Genomic DNA, 20,944 nt, shown 5'->3' on the forward strand with positions numbered 1-20,944 from the left:
AGAGAGAGAGAGAGAGAGAGAGAGAAAGAGGAGGAGAGAGAGAGAGAGAGAGAGAGAGAGAGAGAGGAGGAGAGAGAGAGAGAGAGAGGGAGAGAGGGGGGGGGGGTATGTGATCATCTTGATTCCATCGTTGCTCTGAAAACATTTATTTGATTTATTCAAACATAATCATATAATAAAATATACATAATAAAAATGAAATGCTGAATTTTCATTTTTCTGATTTTGGCTGCTGGAGGAATTATATCATTTATCCATGACAGCTTTTTATTCACGCCTCATTGAATTCTAGTTGTAAATCAAATAAATATATTTGTTTGGTTTCACTTTATTTGACAGGGTGTGTATAAGACTGACATGACACTGTCATAAACATGAAATATCAGTTATAATCATGAAATAATATCAGTTATAATCATGAAATAATATCAGTTATAATCATGAAATAATATCAGTTATAATCATGAAATAATATCAGTTATAATCATGAAATAATATCAGTTATAATCATGAAATAATATCAGTTATAATCATGAAATAATATCAGTTATAATCATGAAATAATATCAGTTATAATCATGAAATAATATCAGTTATAATCATGAAATAATATCAGTTATAATCATGAAATAATATCAGTTATAATCATGAAATAATATCAGTTATAATCATGAAATAATATCAGTTATAATCATGAAATAATATCAGTTATAATCATGAAATAATATCAGTTATAATCATGAAATAATATCAGTTATAATCATGAAATAATATCAGTTATAATCATGAAATAATATCAGTTATAATCATGAAGTAATATCAGTTATAATCATGAAGGAGTCTATATGAATGTTGTCATAAAGTGTTATTCAGTAAATAATGACACTTTAATGCAAAGTTGCTTCAAAACTTGCCTTGAAAGTCCATTAAAATGCCAACTTTGCATTAAAGTGTCATTATTTACCTAATGACACTATGAGAACATTCATATTGGCTCCTTCATGTTTATGGCTGTCAGTCTGATACACCCGTCAAATAAAGTGAAACCATTTGTTTTTGCTAATAGCAGGAAAAACTCGACTTGTGATCTTAGATCTGAAACAAATTTAAACATGTTAGTTATTCTCAGATGATTATTTTCTGAATTAACAGAATGATTTACTCCATCATGACGGAGAACAAACATCAGAAAATGTTCTTCCTGGTTGTCTGAAAGCTCAGCTCAGTGTTAGCATCAATGCTAAAGCTGAACAGAAACATGGCTGCAGCAGATGAGTAAAACTCTGGAAGAGACGTGGAGGAAAGTCCAGGATACGGCTGGATGGAGCCGTGAGCGAGGAAACAGATCCCACCGAGGAACGCCGATGACCTTTGACCTTCAGCCGTTTCCCTCAGAGGAGCAGAGGGTTATGATGAGATTCGACAGAAACATGAAGCAGTGCTGCTGCACACATAAATAAGAGTCATGTCCAGTCTAAACATTGATGTTGGACTCCTTAAAGGGGCGGGACTCCTTAAAGGGGCGGGACTCCTTAAAGGGGCGGGACTCCTTAAAGGGGCGGTGTTACATGATCCCATTTGATCGCAGTCAGCGAGCTACACCTTCAGGTATGAAACATGATAAATATCAAACATGACTTTAAAAAATTGGATCTTAAAAAACCACTGAACCTTTTTGGTGCCTGGAAAATGAGCCATTTGAAAAACCTCCCTACCCAGCAAAGCCCCGACCGTTTCCATAGCAACCCCAGCATAGCCCCGCCCTATTACCTAAGATGTACGGTTCTATAATTGTTCATCCGTTTGCAGTTGTTTTCACTGTGAGTGTAAATGGTTAGTTAGGGGCGTGGCCAGCAGCGACCGGGGGCGTGACCAGGAACTACCGGGGGCGTGACCAGGAGCGACCGGGGGCGTGGCCAGGAACGACCGGGGGCGTGGCCAGGAACTACCGGGGGCGTGGCCAGGAACGACCGGGGCGTGGCCAGGAGCGACCGGGGGCGTGACCAGGAACTACCGGGGGCGTGACCAGAAACTACCGGGGGCGTGACCAGGAACTACCGGGGGCGTGGCCAGGAACGACCGGGGCGTGGCCAGGAGCGACCGGGGGCGTGACCAGGAACGACAGGGGCGTGACCAGGAGCGACCGGGGGCGTGGCCAGGAACGACCGGGTGCGTGGCCAGGAACGACCGGGGCGTGGCCAGGAGCGACCGGGGGCGTGACCAGGAACTACCGGGGGCGTGGCCAGGAACTACCGGGGGCGTGGCCAGGAACGACCGGGGCGTGGCCAGGAGCGATCGGGGGCGTGACCAGGAACGACAGGGGCGTGACCAGGAGCGACCGGGGGCGTGGCCAGGAACGACCGGGGGCGTGGCCAGGAACGACCGGGGCGTGGCCAGGAGCGACCGGGGGCGTGACCAGGAACTACTGGGGTCGTGGCCATGAACGACCGGGGGCGTGGCCAGGAGCGACCACGGTCGCAGATAGTCAGAAACCGCGACCCTTCCCCCAGAATGTGCTGCCCTGGGAAGTAGCCTCATCATTTAACATAAATCTGTTCATCTGTTCTGGTTGGACAACTTGAGTTGTGCAGCAGCTCAGGTCATGAAATGTTGGTCAGAATCCACCTCAGATAAATTTAATCTGCTGATAAACCAGATAAATGTCAGCGCAGCATCTGTTTGTACAATCAGACAGCAAACACCTTTTTAAACACGTTTGACAAGCAGCGGTGCAGCATATGGCTCGGCTCGGCTATTATTGTGTTGCCATGACAACAGCGGCTAAGTGTGCATATTCATTGAAACGGTTGAGGAGCTGCTCTCCAGTCGGGTTGCCAGGTTGGAGACGTCGTCCTGAAATCCGCTGCGCCTGGAGAGAATATCACTGAAAGTCTGATAAAATAATGCAAAACAAACAGCAGAGATAAAATATTTATGGTTATATAAAGTACATTTATTAAGCAGCGAAGTGAAAGATACCAAAACATTACGTCACAAAATGCTGGCCATGAATATTTTTATTTAAATGTATAATTGGGAGAAACAAAGTTATAATTATGAGATAAATCAGCCATGATTGTGTCTTATTTATTTACAGTTACCTGAATAATAAGACTTTAACCAGTGGTGGAGGTTTTAGTTCATTTTCTACTGTTTTTATATATTTTTTTGTGTTTTGACCAAAATTCAACTGGAAAAGTTTTTACAGTCATTAGCAGTGAAGACGCTTTAAAAGCTCAGAGCTCATTTCAGAAACACTGACGCTACAGGCCTCAAGCATTTCCTCTTTTATTAAGCATATTTCTGCTCAGTCAAGACTTTAAATAGAAATATAAATGCAAGTCTGTACTTGGACCTTCTACAAGAGTAGAAAGCTTTAATTTAGTCTCTCCTGTTGGTGCAGAGATATCTATAGGACTTCTGGTTAGCAGACTTTGTGAATCCGACATTTTTATTTCTCGCAGCGATTTTGTAGTCTAAATTCAAGAATGCCGAAGGTAAAAGTAAATAAGCTGAAATGTTAAATTGTTGGGTTTATTAATCATCATAATCCCTTACGCCCAGGGGTGACAGTAAGGGGGGCCGGCAGGTGCTGCTACCCCTAAAACATTTAGAGGGGGTTCGCTGTACCTGCAAGAGGAGCAGCTGTCATCTGTAAAACATCAACGGTTCACTGTGAGCCGTGACTGATTAGTTCTTCAAGAACAATCTAAAACAGACTTAATCCGTTAATAACTTTTTTCTCATTTCAGATTGTTTCTGAACTGTTTGTGCTTTGCTAGAGCAGCGGGGCGACACGTCGATCGCAGAAGGTTTTAGTATAAACTGAACGCCGCCAACAGGCCGAGAGCAGCACGTCCTCCTCTGGCTCCTTATTGTGACCAGCAGGTGGCGATCTTTAGTAACAAGATGCACCCGAACACAGACTTAGCAGTGCACAATGTTTAATTTAACAATTTCTTTAAAACAGTTCTTTTTAAAAACGAGGCTTCAGGCCCACTACTCTGTCCCTGGAACAAAATAAACACAAAAGGAAAAAGGATTAACGAGTTAAATTATTCCAAAATAACAAACATGCAATGCAAAACAAATTAGTCAATCAAAAACAAAAAGAAAACAAATTAGTAACTTTGATCACAAAACAAAACTAAAAGAAAACAATGGAACAAATCGTTGTCATCCGCTTCCAAATGCCCTTCAATGGGGCCAGAGGAGCAAGGCCCCGCCCACACAGCCGGCCCAATTTTTGCCTCTTATTTAGTGGAAATATTGATGTTGATGAGATTTTCTCCAGAATAATAACCTTTTTCAACCTTTATAGCTCCACTGCTGAAACTCTAACATTCACAAATGAAATAAAATCCAGTCCAACATCTGGTTTGAGGTGATTCCTCTGGAACCTGTTGGAGGAAAAACATCCCAACTTCAGAAGATGAGCTTTAACCTAACAGAGCTCTGTGGTTCCTCCTGTCAGTATGAGAGTCAGGGTGAGGAGGCGCCAGGTTAGGAAGAGAAGCTGCAGGATCTTCAGAACAAACAGGTCATGATGCTGGGCTACTGATTATCCCTCTGTCTGGACACAGGACCAGTAGAACCAGTTTAACAGATAAAATGAATGGTTATATGCCAGACATGGAAAACTGGGATGCTCTCCATGCCGTGATGTTCAGGATTTAGGTCTCATGGCATCTCAAGGTGTCAACATGGCAGCCAGTTTTGACCCCTGCCTATCTACCTACCGACCGTCTATGATCAGGTGTCTGCAGGTCATTTAGCACCTCGTTCTCCACGCTGTGGGCGATAGAAGGTGACCAGGCGGTGGCGGCAGCGTGTCGGTTGGTCTGTTACCCAGAATGCAGTTGGGCGCAATATCACAACACCAACACCATGAGTGAAACAATGACTGGGGCAGCTACTATATAAAATACTCGGGCACCATTTCTTTATTATTACACATCCATATTTGTGGAGTACGGAACAAATCGCATCCCGTATCGGTCCGTAATAATAAAATCATTTATATTGCTATTTTCACCTTGTGGTTTGTACTATAAAGTATCTATTTTTAACTTAGCTTAACCAATTCTGATTAGTTTTTTCTTGAAAGTCGCTGTATTGTCGCATTTTCCCATTCAAATGCTCAGAAGTGAAGCAGGTGAGGCAGCAGCAGCTGAGCCTCACCTGGGATTGATCAACCTCTCGCTCACTGCACTGGCTGCCATTATTACAGCATGTTCGTCCTGTCTGTACGCCGGCAATACAATGGCTAAGAAACATTTAATATATGGACTGATTTTCCATAATTTAGCTTATGTTTATAATATACAGTGTTTTTTGTGTTTACCGTGTTTTGTGTGGGGAGGAGCGATCAGAAACAGCAGAGAACAGACTGGAGGTGAGGCAGGCAGTTCTCTCGCCTCACCGCTGGGGGCGCTCATGATCCCACATATTGTGACTGCACAACTGCAGAGTAAGACACGGTGAGCTAGCCATGGAGCTAGCCACACAGTAAATACGTACAGCGATATATTTGTTTTCTTCAACATGAACGACTACATTTCTACACTTTAACAGTTTTCTAAAGTTTCAACTGAAGCAGGAGATGATAACTAAAGTTAGACCAACACCGGAGCTGAAAGTTTCAACACGGAGCTGAAGGTTTTACTTCCAGACAGTTTGATTCTCAGACGGAGTAGAAAAGACATGGAGGATAAACTTGGCTTTGGATGAACGGATATTTTATACAGAATTAGCGGCGCATGGATTTCATTGATACGTAAAGGTAAGACAGCAATAAGATGCTTTTGTTTAGTTTTTTAAAATAAATGTGCGTTTTGTGGGCTACAGTTAATGTTTAAATAATTCAGTAAAGTAGCAGCGGTAGCTAATCTATCACCGCAATTATTTATTAATAAAACATTAAGCCTAAAACGTACAACAACAGACTAAATGTTTTGTTCTGTGCGCAAAATTCTTCACTGTTTTTGGTGTTAAATCCTAAAACATGACGTGGCATTGTTGTCAGTTGCTATGGCAACGAGTCTGCGTAGTGTGGCGGATACAGAGCAGAAAGTGCTTCCTCTCTTTCCCTTTGCTGTGGATCACAGCACGAAATTAATACCTACATTTATAAGTTTCGCTGAGTTAATGTGAAAGATTTAGTCTCTTTGCCCCCCCAGCGTTGTACGCATGCGCGAAATTTTCGTACGTCCAATAACATGGATGGTGTCTACGTCATAAGTCAGAGCGTCACCAGCCATGAACCCAGAGGCCTGGAGCCTGGCTCCCTGGAGGAGAACTGCACATTGACTGAGATGTCTGATGTTGTTCCTGTTTGAGCCACTGGGGGTGACTGTCTGCCCCGAGGGCCCCGATGACCACAGGCACCACTGTGGTCTTCACTTCCAGGCCTTTTCCAGTTCCTCCCTGAGGCCCTGGTATTTCTCCAGTTTCTCCTTTTTCCTGATGTTGTATCACTTGGTATTGCTACATCCACCACAATGTCCGGTTGGTTCTCCATCACCATCCTGTCTGTCTGGATCTGAAGCCTCTCAGGATCTTAGCTCGGTCGTTTTCCACCACCTTTGGGGTTTTTCCCCACTTTGATCTCAGGTCTTCCAGTCCCTATTCTGCACAGATGTTCCTGCACACTATGCTCGGCACTTGGTTATGTCGTTCCATATATATATATATATATATATATATATATATATATATATATATATATATATATATATATATATATATATATGAAGCTTAGGTGCAAATTCAGTCTGGAAGGCTCTCCAGCCTGATCAATCTGCGCCTCCCCCTCATCTCCCTGGACCAAGCCTCATCATGGGCCAATCATCAACCGAGCTCCAGTTGATAAGGACCTTCATCCACGGCCTCCTCTGCTTACCAGTTGCAATCAACCCACCTCCACCTTCAGCTCCTGGCTCTCAGGCCACATCCCTCTCCGCTGCTCCACCGGCCCCAGGGGTCTACATTCCTACGCAGCATCAGGAATGTTAGCTTATCGCAGCTCCAGCTCGACGTCCTCGGCCTGAACGCCACAGACTTTAATGTTTACTTGTCAATAAACTTTTTAATCGGTTTCTTTCCCTGTCTGAGTCTCTCCAGATTGAAATATATATATATATGTATAAACTTTTTACGAGTTTTGTAAATGTTTTCCACAAACCCTAAGAAATAAAAGCAGAGGAATCCTATTGCAGTTTAACAGTTTTATTTTACCACAACATAAAAATTATGTTTTCATTTATTAAATACAGACAAATAAAAGACAACTAGAGATCTGGAGCTTCCTAGAAGCTAAAACAAACAAACCGCGATATAAAAACATTAAAAACACTGGAAGTCATAAAGATTAGTCATGTTTCAGGGACAGGATGTGGATCTTCAGCGTTATGGCAAATTAATCAGATCTGATGAGGTGATTCTCATTTTAACACGATGACGTTTCTGTTACAATCACATGGTGCTCAGTCAAGTACAGCAGGACTCAAGTGATGGAAATGACAAATGCTAAAAAGTCTAAAATTCTCCCTGAAGGTGGCGCTATTTTCTAATAAACTTCTACAGTGGCTGCAAAATTCACCGCTGCCAAATGTCCAGCAATGTAATCCCTTAAAACAGAGAATCTCCTTATTTTAGTGACCCATGAAACAAAAACACGCCGACCTCTGCTGAACCTTGACCTCTGCTGAACCTTGACCTCTGCTGAACCTTGACCTCTGCTGAACCTTGACCTCTGCTGAACCTTGACCTTTCCCGACGCTCCTTCAGCGACGCGTAAAGAAAATATATCTCAGTTCACCTGACACACAGCCTAGAGGAAAATATCACGTCACTACAGCAACGCGATTATTAGCTGTGATCAGAACACAAAGCTGCCGATGGATCGTTATCGATCCCGCTTCATTCCATCCATTGATCAGTACAGGAAGCGTCTGGCTTCCTGGTGGAGCGTCCAATCAGACGGCTGCACGTTTCCATGGTTACCCCTCCAAACGGAAACCAACGAATCTGATGCCGACGGAAAATAACTGCTGAAAAACGGACCGAAGGCGATGTGGCTTCACGAAACGTGAAAACTACGGATCCGCCATCGTCAACACAAACATCAGTTTAATTCTGCTGCATTTGCATAGCTGGTCGGTTTGTTGGGTAAAAACGAGCTGCAGTTTGGGCCTGAATGGAAACAGATGCTGTCAAATTAAAGTTTCCTCCAGGAGAAAAGATTCCTGGCTGGGTGTTGGCAGGATCATCAGATACATCTCCTGTTTCGGTTCCAGCAGAACCGTCTGGTTCCACGTCTGGTTCCAGCAGAACCGCCTGGTTCCAGCAGAACCGCCTGGTTCCACGTCTGGTTCCAGCAGAACCGCCTGGTTCCGCTCATGCAGGAGGATCTACGATACCACCAGATGTTTAACTGGAGTTAACTTGGTTTGGGTTTCATGTCATCTGTAGTAATTTGGACCCGACTGAACAGAAACAGATCCAGAGATGAACTGAAAACATTGAAATGTTTGGGTTTGTGTGAAACGGAGTGTTGGAGCCAGATGCCAGAATAAAATCGTAAAATACCAGAAAATGACAATAAAGTCAAATTATTATTGGAATGAAGCCGTTTTCTAACCCTAAAAATGAAGAACATTTAAATGAGGAATGTTGAGATGTTTTGGTTTACAGAGATGAAATATCCGCATCAGATTATCGTTGGTAGCAGAACGTTGCTGCTGATCCAAGATTAAAAAACTTTTCTGGTCATTTTCCGACTTTATTATGGTTTTAATCTGCTAATCATTTTATTAAGAAGCGCCACCGTCTGGCCCAACACCGTCTAAATGTTTCTGATGCGTTCATGATGAAGGCGCTGCGTTTAAACCACAGGAAGCAGATTTAAAGGGTCACATTGTAAAATCCTTTCAGTTTGATTAGAAAACAGAGTTAAAAGCCGTGTTCTGGTTCCGGTTCCGGTCCGCGCCGCCTTTCACCACCAGGTGATCTTGAACTCGTAGATGGGCCTCTTGCAGTAATAGTGGTTGATGAGGTGCTTGTCGCAGACGCCGATGCACTGCTGCTCTGCGGCGATGCCGCGCTGCGCCAGGTCGCTGACGATGCAGTGCAGCAGGTCGTAGACGTCGGCCACGGCCTCCCACGGCCCGAACGACACGTCCACGTCGCAGTGGTGCTCGAACAGCTTGGCGTCGCCGTCGGCGCGCTCGAAGCGCAGCGAGTTGAAGAGCGGCCGCTCGTACGGCGTGATGGGCATCTCCTCCTTGTAGACGCACACCTTCAGCTTGGCGAAGCGCGCCTTCTTCTGCATCGCCCGCAGCTTGGCGATCTCCACGATGCGCTCCAGATTGTCTGAAATCACGGCGGTTCAGTGAAAACACGTTAATGTTCGGCAGCCCCCATCACCTCGTAGGGAAACACGCTCAGCAGCTAAATACTAGATATGAAAACAACAACAGCTTCTGGGAACTAATGGAGTAAAATGCTACCTTGTTGCTATGGTTACACATCATAACAACTAGAGGTGTGCCGATCGATCGGTCACCGATCATAACCGGCCGATTTCCGTGAAAAAGTGCATGATCGGCGATCACGGCCTCTTGTTGCCGATCACCTGCATCTCATTTCTCAGCCTGCCTGTGCAGCTGGTCTCCTCTTTCCTTCACTCTGCAAACGCGCAGCAACAAATCCTAAGTGATGTTGAACTATAACTATGACGCACTGAGTGAATGGGGACGTTTGCGTGTTGCGGCGGAAAATTGAAGCAGGTCAAAATGCATCAACACAACGAAGCTAATAGACATAAAAACAATGACATACTTGACATATGGAGGATCAGATAGCAGGTAAAGCAGCACAGCTACAAACACTCACCCGGATTAGCATGACGGTCAGAAAGCTAAACAAATAAAATGATTTAAGTCTTGGAGCTGCGATGTAAGACGCTGGTTCTGCTCTCGCTGTTGAACCGCTGCTACGCTACAGGTAGTAATATTTCACAGACGGAGCGCCGCTTCTGCTCCACCTGGTAGTGACTCTCACACCGAACCTCTGCTTAAAGCTGCAGCATCTAACCTAAAAAATACATTTTACATACGTATTAAAACTTTCGCTGTCCTAACATGAGACAGATAATCTCTAAAAAATAATCGATCTCCTCCCTGCTCTGCATAATTACTCTGCTCAGTCAGAAACAGCCACTCAGAACTAGCAGTAATCAGCTAGCCGCCATGCTAACAGGAAGTTTTCATTCAGTAACTCTGGATTGTTTATTGTAATGGATCCTGTTTTTGCCTTTGAATGTTAAGTTTTATACATGAATATTTTGGCAATGTTGAGGTTTTATTTTGGCTCTTTGCATAATTTAGCCTCTTCAGAGCCTCCATATGTTATCAGTCTGTTAAAGATAGTTTTACTGATAGCAGGACAATTTGCACAATGTCTGTTTTGTTTAGTTTTCTTCTTGGAAAAAGTCATTAAAAACAAGTTTTTGTCTAAATTAAGGTGAATTCATGGTTCCTTTTCCCACAAAATGTAACCGGTTGTGTTTATGATAAAAAAGAATAATAATTATGTGATCGGTATCGGTGATCGGTCCTCATGGGTGATCGGTATCGGCAGGAAAAAACCTGAACGGCACATCTCTAGTAACAACTAAAGTAAAAGGGAATAATTAACCAAACCAGTAACACGTGTAATTAATAGTTATTTCATCTTACAGCTCTCATAATGTAATGATAATAACAGATTAATCTGCTTAAAGCCGCATTTTCCTCTGACTGTTGGTGATTTTACCCAGAATCCTCGGCTCATCAGGTTCTTTGCATGATGCTATAGATATAAAGGATTTTATAAAGTGTTTTTCTGCGTGAAGCTAAAATCTTCTCGTTGTTCATGGCAGCTTGCTAAGGCTTCCCACCCTGTGAACGTTTCTACGTTATGAAAGAGCCGACCTGCTAATGCTCTGTAACCTACCAGTGTTAGCTTAGCTTAGCTTGGCTGCCAGGCTTTTTCTTAGTTTTTAAAGTGAATTTGATGTTTTAAGGCTTTAATTTTAGACACATGAATTTAAGACTTTTTAAGGATTCACGGTCACCCTGTGGCAGAGACCCACCCAAAAGACAGAAGTATGCCACACTTTTCAGACATTTAAACCAACAGTAGCCATGATGAACGGTTAGACGTGTTGCTGTTGTGAAGCTAGCCACTAGCAGTGTTAGCAAAGCTACCTAGCAAGGCTAGCTGTGTTAATGAAGCTAACCTCTAGCCGTGTTAGCGGAGCTAGCCCTGTTAGTGAAGCTAGCCGTGTTAGCAAAGCTAGCGGCTAGCCTTGTTAGCGTCAGACCTCTGTAGTAGGGCAGCAGGTCGAGGAAGGCCTGCCTGACCTTCTCCCCGGTCAGAGGCTGCGTCTCCTCCAGGCGGTCCAGCAGCGGCCCGATGGCGTAGTACTGCGCCTCCCGGTGGACGGACCGGACCCGGTCCCGCTGCGGCAGCTCGCCTTCCCGCAGGAAATTCAGGATGTCCCTTCAGACGGAAGAAAATTACTCTGAAACGCTCAGTTAGGAAAACGGAACAAAAACGGGTAAAGTAAAACCCTAGAGAAACAGTAAATATGTTTAAAAACGAATAAAGACAGATTATGATCGCACAAATGAGATGTTTTCATTTATTACATTCAAAGTCAATTCTGAATTCTTAATATCAAATTAAATCTAAGGTCTAAAATGACTCAACTGGCTTCTGGTAGTTTTAAACTTCATCAAAAAAATAAAAAATAGTTTTCTAGTCTGCTTTTTGTAAAACTGAGCGACCAAATTTCCATTTTGGTTGATTTATGTTTTTAGAGACTGAATTAAATAAAAAGTCTTTCAGCTGAGTGATGGAGATCCACACCGTGTCATAAGTTGGCTTTCACTTTAGTTTGTTTTGTAGTTTAAGTATTCTTTATATTGTTTGTATGGAGTGCACACATATTAATGCAAGGTTCAGTGGTGATGTATTAACATTGTCTTCAGTTACCCGGGTGTTTGGCTCCCCTCCCTGGTTCCTGAAGTTCTGCTGAGGGCCTCATTGGACTGAACCACCTGTGTCATGCTGGGGTTTATTTCACTGTTTGTGCTAGTTGTCAGGTGGCAGCCATTTTGTTTTCCCCTATTGTGTCCACATGGTTTAGCTAACCCATTTTTAAAGTCTCATTTCAGCAGCTCAGTTTGTTCTCACGTTAGTTATGTCTTGAGTCTAATAATTTGTTGACCTCTTTTATTGGCATGTCTGTTTAATTGTTAAGTTAACCTTTGTTCATACCTTTGGGTAAATAAAAACCCACCTTTTTTTAATTCAACACCTGTGTTCTGCTCTTTGTACTGTCTGGTCCCCGACAAGCTGAAACCAGAAGTTTACATACACCGAATAAAAAGATTCCTCCAACTTTCCCTAAGGGGTCATGAGGAGCTGCTGCCTCTCCAGCAACGTTCTGGGTGAGAGGCGGGGTCACCGGGACAGGTCACCGGGACAGGTCACCAGTCTGTCGCAGGGCAACACAGAGACACACAACATGCACACACACACTCACACCTAGGGAGAATTTAGACAGACCAATTAACCTGACATGTTTCTGGACTGTGGGAGGAAACTGGAGTACCTGGAGAAAACCCACCATGCAGGGAGAACATGGAGACTCCATGCAGAAAGACCGGGAATCGAACCCAGAACCTTCTTGCTGCAAGGCAACAGCTCTACCCACTGCACCACTGTGCAGCCATCCACCTTTTCAATCAGGCTGAATTTCTTTAGTTTCAGGTCGTTTAGAATTTCCAAAATTATTTCCATTTACTAAAATTACGTCAGATGTTTTCATGTCTTCAGAGTAGAAAGTTTACGTACCAAAATAATGACCATCTCTTAAAAAAACCTAAAGAAACAATATAAATATGTATTTTTAAAATAAAGACAGGCTGTGATCGGGCAAAGATTGAAATATGTGCAGCAGTTTAAATCATTCTCTCTCCCACTGCCTCAAGTTAAACCAAACTTCAACTAAAATTCAAACGTTTGACCCAAGTCATGTAGTTCAAAATCAAAAACTGATTAAAGACATTAATAATTAAATCTGACTTATTTTCTCTCTTGTGATTTTAGCGTTTAGAAAATATAATTATATCTGCTAAATTATTTAGCAAATATTGTGATTGTAACCGACCTAAAACAGGAGAAATGTTGTCTAATTTAACTCCAGACAGACAGTTTGTCTCCTGGTTAATAATAATTTACTGTATAAAGTGCATTATAAGGACCATGACCTCATTTTTATCAATCTGCAACAGATCTGTGACATAAAACCGTTTTCCTCAGTCACTTAAATGTTAGTGTTGAAACAGTAAAAGTAAAGAAGTTAAAAACTATCAAAATAATTTAAAGAATTGAAGTTGATCATAAAAAATGTGTTTTTTAAGAGAGTAATTGTTAAAACTGTAAGAACGGAGATTTTTAATCTGGTCCTTTACCGCCTCCTTGTGGTCGCTTCACCACATTGCATCTTCTTAACGCATTAATGACTTCATAATTAACCCAACAGCTTTGTTTGTAATTTGCATAAATTTTCACCAGGAATGTCAGTGAAGTTCTGAAAAACATGAAAATCCTCTGCAGCGTTTCGTTCGTTCTTCCTGGTTTCATTCACAGATTTTCCACTTAACGCAGAAATACACCGGGTGACGTCACTGAGACGACGCGGCCCGTTTGCTTCTCAATGGCGGATCCATGAAAATGTGTCAGGATTTAACGAGCTGCTTCTCAGAGAAGGTTTTTAGAAACTTGTCCTGGTGGCAGGAAGCTCTGGCTGCGCGCTGGTTCCGGTCGGAGCTCACCCAAAGTAAGCGCCGTCCCGGTCGATGAAGTAGCGGCCCTCGGCGTCCCGCGGAATGTAATGGCGGCCGCTGAACATGGCGGCCAGCATGGTGTCGTCGTAGCGCCGCAGCGTGGACAGGCGCGTGGTGAAGAGCGTCCCCCCCACGTTCAGGGAGATCACCTCCGGAAACTGATGATAACAGATAATAATCAGTTATTGACGGTCGATTAACTGGACAGTTCAAACAAACAGAACCAGCTTTGAGTCACAATGGTTCCCATAGCAACGTTCATCCATCTGCACTGTAAAAACTGAATCCCAACAAGTGTTATTGTCTAGTTTAGCTCAAATATCTGAGAAATAAACTAAAGTAACTGTAGATGTTCATCAACATATAAAAGTCAACAATTCATTAATAATGATGGAAAAATACCAGGATTAAGATTATTTCATTTAAACTAAGACATTGTTCTCACTATAAGAACTGCAAGTTGAACTCATTTTTTATTATTATGTTTAATAATTATGGACTTAAAAAACTCCTAGAATTTATTGAAAAGTTGCCTGTAAGTTACTTTAGTTTTGTTTCAAGTGAATTCAGATATTTGCACTAAAAAATAGACTAAAATATTTGGTAAGATTTTAGGGTTTTTTACTGTGAAATGATGAATTCAAGGCTTCAGTCAGCAGGCGTAGATATTATGAACTGTGAGATTTTAACTATTTAAATCTGAATTTTCACATGTTTCGTTTGTAAATTGGATGGTTTCCAGAGTAATGCATGGTGGGATATTATTATTTCCTTTTTATAAATAAAATTGCTCCACCTGCTTAGATCTAAAAAAAAAATCTATTTTAAACAGCAACAAAAATTTATGAAATGTGTTTTTCCATAATATTTTCAGTTTTTGCCTCTCATACCAAATATTTATGCATATTCTGAGCTTTTAACTGTTTAAATTCTAGTTTTCTCCTTTAAAGTTGCTTTTTAATTTTAGAAAAAAATGAAAAGAAGATTATTTTTCGCGCAACCCAAACATCTCCGTTTCCTGAGGTTTTATCTGGACCTGGAAGAGGGCCGAGCGCCTGACCCGCTGACCTCTGACCCGCTGACCTCTGACCCGCTGACCTCTGGCTTCATCTCGATACACGATCAATATTTCTATTGCTGCTCCGGCTGCAAAGCAGCTGCGCAGGAAGTGGCTTCACACACCAACTGTTCTCACAACCCAGCAGAGACGCTGGTTTTTAACCATTTCAGGTCCAAACCTCCAGAATCTGACCAAAGCTCAGAGTCCAACAGCAGAATCGGCAAACGTCACATTTCATCTGCAGCCTCCAGAGCAGCTAAAACCCTCAAGTTTAACAGAAACATTTTATGGGGGTTACTTTTCTATAAAAATGGGAATAATTGAAATATGCCTTACTAATTTTACACAGAAGTGATTTTTCCACATTTAAACACCAGTCTAGTGTCGCTACTCCAATATGCTGCATATCTGCAAAATTCAGACAAAGAGGATCGAGCAACAAAAACTGTTGGAGGTGATAAAAACTTTATAACACTGCAATAATCCATCCATCCTCCCCTCACTGGATTAATAATCCATCCATTTATTCATCTCACTGGATTAATAATCCATCCATCATGGGAATTTTAATCCATCTAATCATCCAATAGGAAAAAATGCTCAATCTGTCTATGTAGTGGAAATCCATTTATAGTGGTTTTAATAATCTACTATCCATCTGGCGTTAACGTTCCTTGTGTTAACTTGCTGATCTATCCACATATATCTATGTTGTGGGAGCTGCTGATGGGTCCTTGGAGACTTGGGTTTAGTGGGTTTCAATAGAAATAAGACGCTTAAACTATGACCCACGTGACACGGCTCCCAGCCAATCACCGCGACACGGCTCCCAGCCAATCACCGAGACACGGCTCCCAGCCAATCACCGAGACACGGCTCCCAGCCAATCACCGCGACACGGCTCCCAGCCAATCACCGAGACACGGCTCCCAGCCAATCACCGAGACACGGCTCCCAGCCAATCACCGCGACACGGCTCCCAGCCAATCACCGAGACACGGCTCCCAGCCAATCACCGAGACACGGCTCCCAGCCAATCACCGCGCGGCTCGGCGGCTAAGCCAACCACGGACCGCAGAGTAAATGTCCACAAACAGTCAAACTGTGGAGTTATTGGAGCTATAATGTGTTTAATGGCCGCCTGGTCTCTATGGCTGCCTCTGGACACCACACAGTGGTTTGTTTTATTGAAGCCTCGTTGTGTAGCGTCATTAGTTGTTATCTAGTGAATAAATAATGCTCGGCGTGGTGACTTTCCGTGAAGAGGCCTACCCACCTCCTGCGGCTCCGGGGTGGTCAGCGCGGCGCGAAGCGGCTTGCTCGTTGCGCGGTGCTTCGGGGAGGGGGAGGCCGGCGGCTTCCGGACGCCGTCGCCCTCCTCCGTTGGGTCCGAGCTGGACATGGCATCGCTCGGTTTGTCCGCGTCGCCAGCGGCCGAGAATACCACCATCACTTTGGGCAGCGGCAGCGTCCTCTGTCGCTCCTGAATGAACCGCCTCACCCGTGTAGTAGCGGCGGGCAGCGGGCTGAAGGACAGAGCCTGCCGCTCCCTGCCGCCGTCAGAGCCGATGGAGCCGCTCGAGCCATTCTGCTGCATGCACGCGGCCGGCGGGGCCAGCTGCCGGGGAGAGGGAGACGCCTGGAGCCGCGGAACCAGCAGTGGATCTCCCGGGACAACAACAACAAGAGGGTGTGGCTGGAGCTCAGCCCACCACCCACCAGAGGCGAAGCGAAAGCGGGGAAATGACGCCTCCAGTGACGGAAAGCCTCAACAGCATCGCTGTTCATGAAGGATTTATCAGGACCTCAGCACGCTCCGCTACGTCAGCTTTGGAACGTACGTGGCGTGACGTAGAAGTGAACTGGAACGTCCGTACGTCAAGTTTAAAAGGACAGATACCTTTGAATGATCTGCATATTATTGATAGTGATTACGATAATAACTGTTGACACCATAACAGGTCTTTGAAAGTACAAACAATAAAACCGAATCAGTGGCGGTTCTTGTGTAAATGGCGCCTTGGGCTCTGCAGCCCCAACTCAATACATTTTGATATAATAATTAAAAATAAGTATTTAAATTACATAAATATGTGGCAGAACTAGACTTTTGTCATTGTGGGGAAGGGATATGAGAATGACGACACACACACACACACACATATATATATGCATATATAAACATTTCAATGTATCATTTATTTTCTATTCTCAGATTTCACTAATTTTTGCTGAAAGTCTCTAGTTTTCTGTTCTCATGAAGTAGAAACGACTCATGTCTGTTTCTTTTTGGAGACTTTTCTCCGTCTGGTCATGTTTTTCTTTTTCCGTCTCTTTGATGGTTTCGTTCCTCTTCTGAGCAAAGACTTTTTCTGAGGTCATTTTTGTCCAAAGCTCTGCTTTTATCTTCTCCGCTGAGGCTTCTGAAAATCAGAGTTTCTCCTGCAGACGCCGTTTCTCTTCTTGTCCCCCATCATCTCATTTTTCTTCACATCAAGATCAAAGCTTCTGGTTCTTGTAAAAGTGTGTCATCTTCTCTTGGTCTGCGTGGGGAAAATGGCGGCTTGTGTGTTTCTCAGCCATGTTGCCTCGAGTGTTTCACATTTTGTCACGTTAAAAACAAACTTCAAAGCATGCAGTCCAGTTTTATATGACACACCAACACAAAGAAACGCATCAACGTGAAATAGAAGGAAAATAGTAAATTATTTGAAACTTATTTTACCAATAAAAATCAGGAAACAGGAGCTCAGGTGGAACAATCTGTCGTCACATTTGGTCATTGTTGAGAGTCTTGAAGGGGAAATTCACATTTTGCACATTTTTATTCCTCCATTTGAGTTTCAACAGCTATAAAAACAAATCACTTAAAAAAACACCCAGCTGTGTTTTGGTAGTAAATGTATGTTTTATAGTATCTGGAAAATGAGCCGTTTAAAAAACCTTTAGAAAGAAACGGCACAAATCAGGAGGAGCCCAGCCCGTTACCTAGCAACCCCACAGGAGCCCAGCCCGTTACCTAGCAACCCCATAGGAGCCCAGCCCGTTACCTAGCAACCCCACAGGAGCCCAGCCCGTTACCTAGCAACCCCACAGGAGCCCAGCCCGTTACCTAGCAACCCCATACGAGCCCAGCCCGTTACCTAGCAACCCCACAAGAGCCCAGCCCGTTACCTAGCAACCCCATAGGTGCCCAGCCCGTTACCTAGCAACCCCATAGGTGCCCAGCCCGTTACCTAGCAACCCCATAGGAGCCCAGCCCGTTACCTAGCAACCCCACAGGAGCCCAGCCCGTTACCTAGCAACCCCATATTAGCCCAGCCTGTTACCTAGCAACCCCATATTAGCCCAGCCCGTTACCTAGCAACCCCATAGGTGCCCAGCCCGTTACCTAGCAACCCCATAGGTGCCCAGCCCGTTACCTAGCAACCCCATAGGTGCCCAGCCCGTTACCTAGCAACCCCATAGGAGCCCAGCCTGTTACCTAGCAACCCCATATTAGCCCAGCCTGTTACCTAGCAACCCAAGTTGAGCTCCAGTGTTGAAGTGATTGAAATTCGTCCTGTTAAAATAAAAGTCAACGTTGGAACAGAAGCTGCTTTAGAGCAAACGTTGTTGTGTTCTGGCCCTGGTAGCAGGAATGACTGTAAAATGAGCATAAACAATCTAAATAAAGAGAATAAGGTGAGGGGCCTGCAGCCCTGCAGCTCATTAGTTTTGCTCTGTGACCAGTAGAAACCACAAAGCGCCGGATGTGGGGAGACGCTGAAACAGGAAGCAGAGCTGACAGTCGACCTGCTCAACTAAACAGTGAAGAATGAAGGCGGCTGGATCTCTGAAGGTAACAGAAACCATTTATATTTATATTTATATTTATACTTATATTTATACTTATATTTATATTTATATTTATATTTATATTTATATTTATATTTATATTTATATTTATACTTGTTGTCAGTCTGACAGGCTTTTGTTCACCTGCTCAGATGTTTTTCAGAAATTTTCCAATAAACGGTTCAGGTAAATTATTCACACATCATAAAAGTTTGTTTCTCAGATGAGAAGTTCTTTCATTCTTTATGATGTTTCATAACTTTATCGATATTTAAGAGGACAAATAAAAAACATCAACTGTCATGACTTTAAACACATCAGGGGATTTTCATCCTGTCAGATCAACGCAGCGAAATCACAGCTATGATACTTTACATATTTACAATCATGATTTATTTAAATGATCTCAGTTCATTAAACTAAAAGGCATAAAATAATATTAACATGTTGTTTGCATTGGTGATACTTTTGTTTACATATAAAGCATCGGACAAATGGAGGGAAATAAACTAAACAAGAATAATAAAATAAAATCAAACATGCAGAAGCTGAAGTATTTATGATTTACAATATTTATTGACTTTACGGAGAAATACTGCAGCAAACATGAAGTAGGAGAGAAAACAGCATTTAGGACTCAGAGTCCAGATTATTGAGGTCAGATGTCCAGTAATTTAATATTCTGTACTTTTATCAGAGTTGCGTCTGATTCTGGTTAGAACAAAACATCCTAAAGTTTCTCTGTAAAACCAGCAGCAACAATCTGATGAAAACTTTCCGCCCACTGCAGAGCCACTTTCCACAGAACCGACTTCACTCAGAAAACCAAAGAAACTTTAATGGAAATTATGATCAGCGAGTAAAAATAACTGCTTCAAAAATCCATGCTGAAGTTTTAAAACGTTTTCAGTTACTGATCGGCTTTATAAGTTTATAAGTTGGTCTATTTGGTCAATTATTTCACAAAGACATTTTTAATATTTCTTTGTGAAATAAGTCAATATTTGCCCCCAAAGTGTTTTTCTACTTTAACTTTAATCTGCTGCAGTTTAAATTCGTTCAGTTTAATCTGGCTCAGTTTTGTGTCCCAATAATAATCCAGAAATCCTCTAAATACTTCCACAGTGGGATTGATTAAATATATTAAAGTTACTAAGTGAAGTTATTAAACATTTTACTGAAACTTCTTAAATCTGGGAAATTGAACCTCAGGAAAGTAATATTTAACTGAAATCATTTTATTATACTACTTTAAAAATGATAAAACTTATTAATGTTTAACTTTCCATTTAAACAGAATGAGTGTCTTTATACATTACTATACTAATAATTATAGATTAAATATACTAAAACACAAAATCAAGCTAAGCTAATCCAATGAGCTAAGCTAGGCTAGTTGCTGTACATTTAGTAAAGTTAGTTGTTTTACAGTGTGGCTCTTCGTGATTTAAATGTTCAAACGTAATTCTGTTTCTAAGACATTTAAAGTAAAACTAGATGTTGACTAAAAACTATCTTACCACATTTAGCTGCAGCTAAAGCAGCTTTTTAAGATAAGGATTATAGAAGCTTTAAAGGACTTTGTGATTTTTCTTCTCTTTAATGTCTGATTAATTTGGTGGTTTGATTATTTATTGTTTATTTGAAAGATCAATTTGTATCCAGGCTTTAACTTGTTATTTCAATATTCCACATAAAATGATCTCCATTTTATGAAGCATCAGTTCTTCCCCTCCGTCTGTCAAATGTACGGAGCTCCATTACGGCTAAATGTTTCCATTCTCCATTTTACTCAGACTAAATTCATTTATTGTTCTTGTAACGAAGTTTTCTCCGTTTATCTGTCTTCTTCCTGTCGGAGCGGCTTTTCAGCCATGATGGTTTGAGACCCGGCCGCCATCTTTGCCAGTTTTCAGTTCTGTTGTTGATGAACACATTTCACACCAAAACTCAGTATTTAAATATTCTTTTCTCTCAATATTTTGTCATTTAGAAATTTAAAACAGGGAAATTTTCTCTAATTTCATGTCAGACAGAAAATAATAATGATGTTTCGTTCTGTCTTCAGCTTTAGCATTAAAGGTTTTCAGGTTGTTTAAATATCAGAATTTTGTTGTTATGACTTTTTCTGTCGCTCACATAAAATGGA

At 42.3% G+C, this 20,944-nt stretch overlaps 2 protein-coding genes across 5 annotated transcripts in view; one reads left to right on the forward strand and one right to left on the reverse strand.

The window, feature by feature from the left end:
* Positions 1-7,211: 7,211 nt before the first annotated feature.
* Positions 7,212-16,730, reverse strand: kctd7 (potassium channel tetramerization domain containing 7). 4 transcript variants are annotated; one of them, XR_014090824.1, is made up of 5 exons: positions 16,235-16,730; positions 13,887-14,056; positions 11,366-11,544; positions 8,388-9,372; positions 7,212-8,356 (listed from the first exon to the last, which is right to left on the reverse strand). XR_014090824.1 is itself a non-coding variant. In XM_008401958.3 (4 exons), exons 1-4 carry the CDS (start codon positions 16,553-16,555, stop codon positions 8,996-8,998), a joined length of 1,047 nt encoding a protein of 348 aa, XP_008400180.2. In that variant the 5' UTR covers positions 16,556-16,730; the 3' UTR covers positions 7,212-8,995. The 4 variants fall into 4 exon arrangements, 1 of the variants encoding a protein (XP_008400180.2); XR_014090825.1 differs by having other exon boundaries at positions 7,212-7,683; positions 7,735-9,372; XR_014090823.1 differs by having other exon boundaries at positions 7,212-7,683; positions 7,718-9,372.
* A 1,960-nt stretch (positions 16,731-18,690) lies between these two features.
* LOC145554816 (uncharacterized) overlaps positions 18,691-20,944 on the forward strand; it is a 12,183-nt gene continuing 9,929 nt past the window's right edge. Inside the window, exon 1 of the mRNA XM_081615439.1 lies at positions 18,691-18,799. The gene's annotated coding sequence lies outside the window, so the exon portion shown is untranslated. The remainder of the gene's footprint in view (positions 18,800-20,944) is intronic.

The sequence above is a fragment of the Poecilia reticulata genome, chromosome 14, assembly GCF_904066995.2.
Source record: "Poecilia reticulata chromosome 14, P_reticulata-male-v2, whole genome shotgun sequence".
NCBI classification, from domain to species: Eukaryota; Metazoa; Chordata; class Actinopteri; order Cyprinodontiformes; family Poeciliidae; genus Poecilia; species Poecilia reticulata.

Bases quoted from the DNA above. Each gene is read 5' to 3' on its own strand.
- kctd7 (XM_008401958.3), bottom strand. From the start codon at position 16,555: ATGCAGCAGAATGGCTCGAGCGGCTCCATCGGCTCTGACGGCGGCAGG. The intron at 14,057-16,234 runs GTGGGTAGGCCT...TGTTATCATCAG, and splicing joins CCACCCCGGAGCCGCAGGAG to TTTCCGGAGGTGATCTCCCT. The intron at 9,373-11,365 runs GTCTGACGCTAA...CCGTGATTTCAG, and splicing joins CCTGCTGCCCTACTACAGAG to ACAATCTGGAGCGCATCGTG.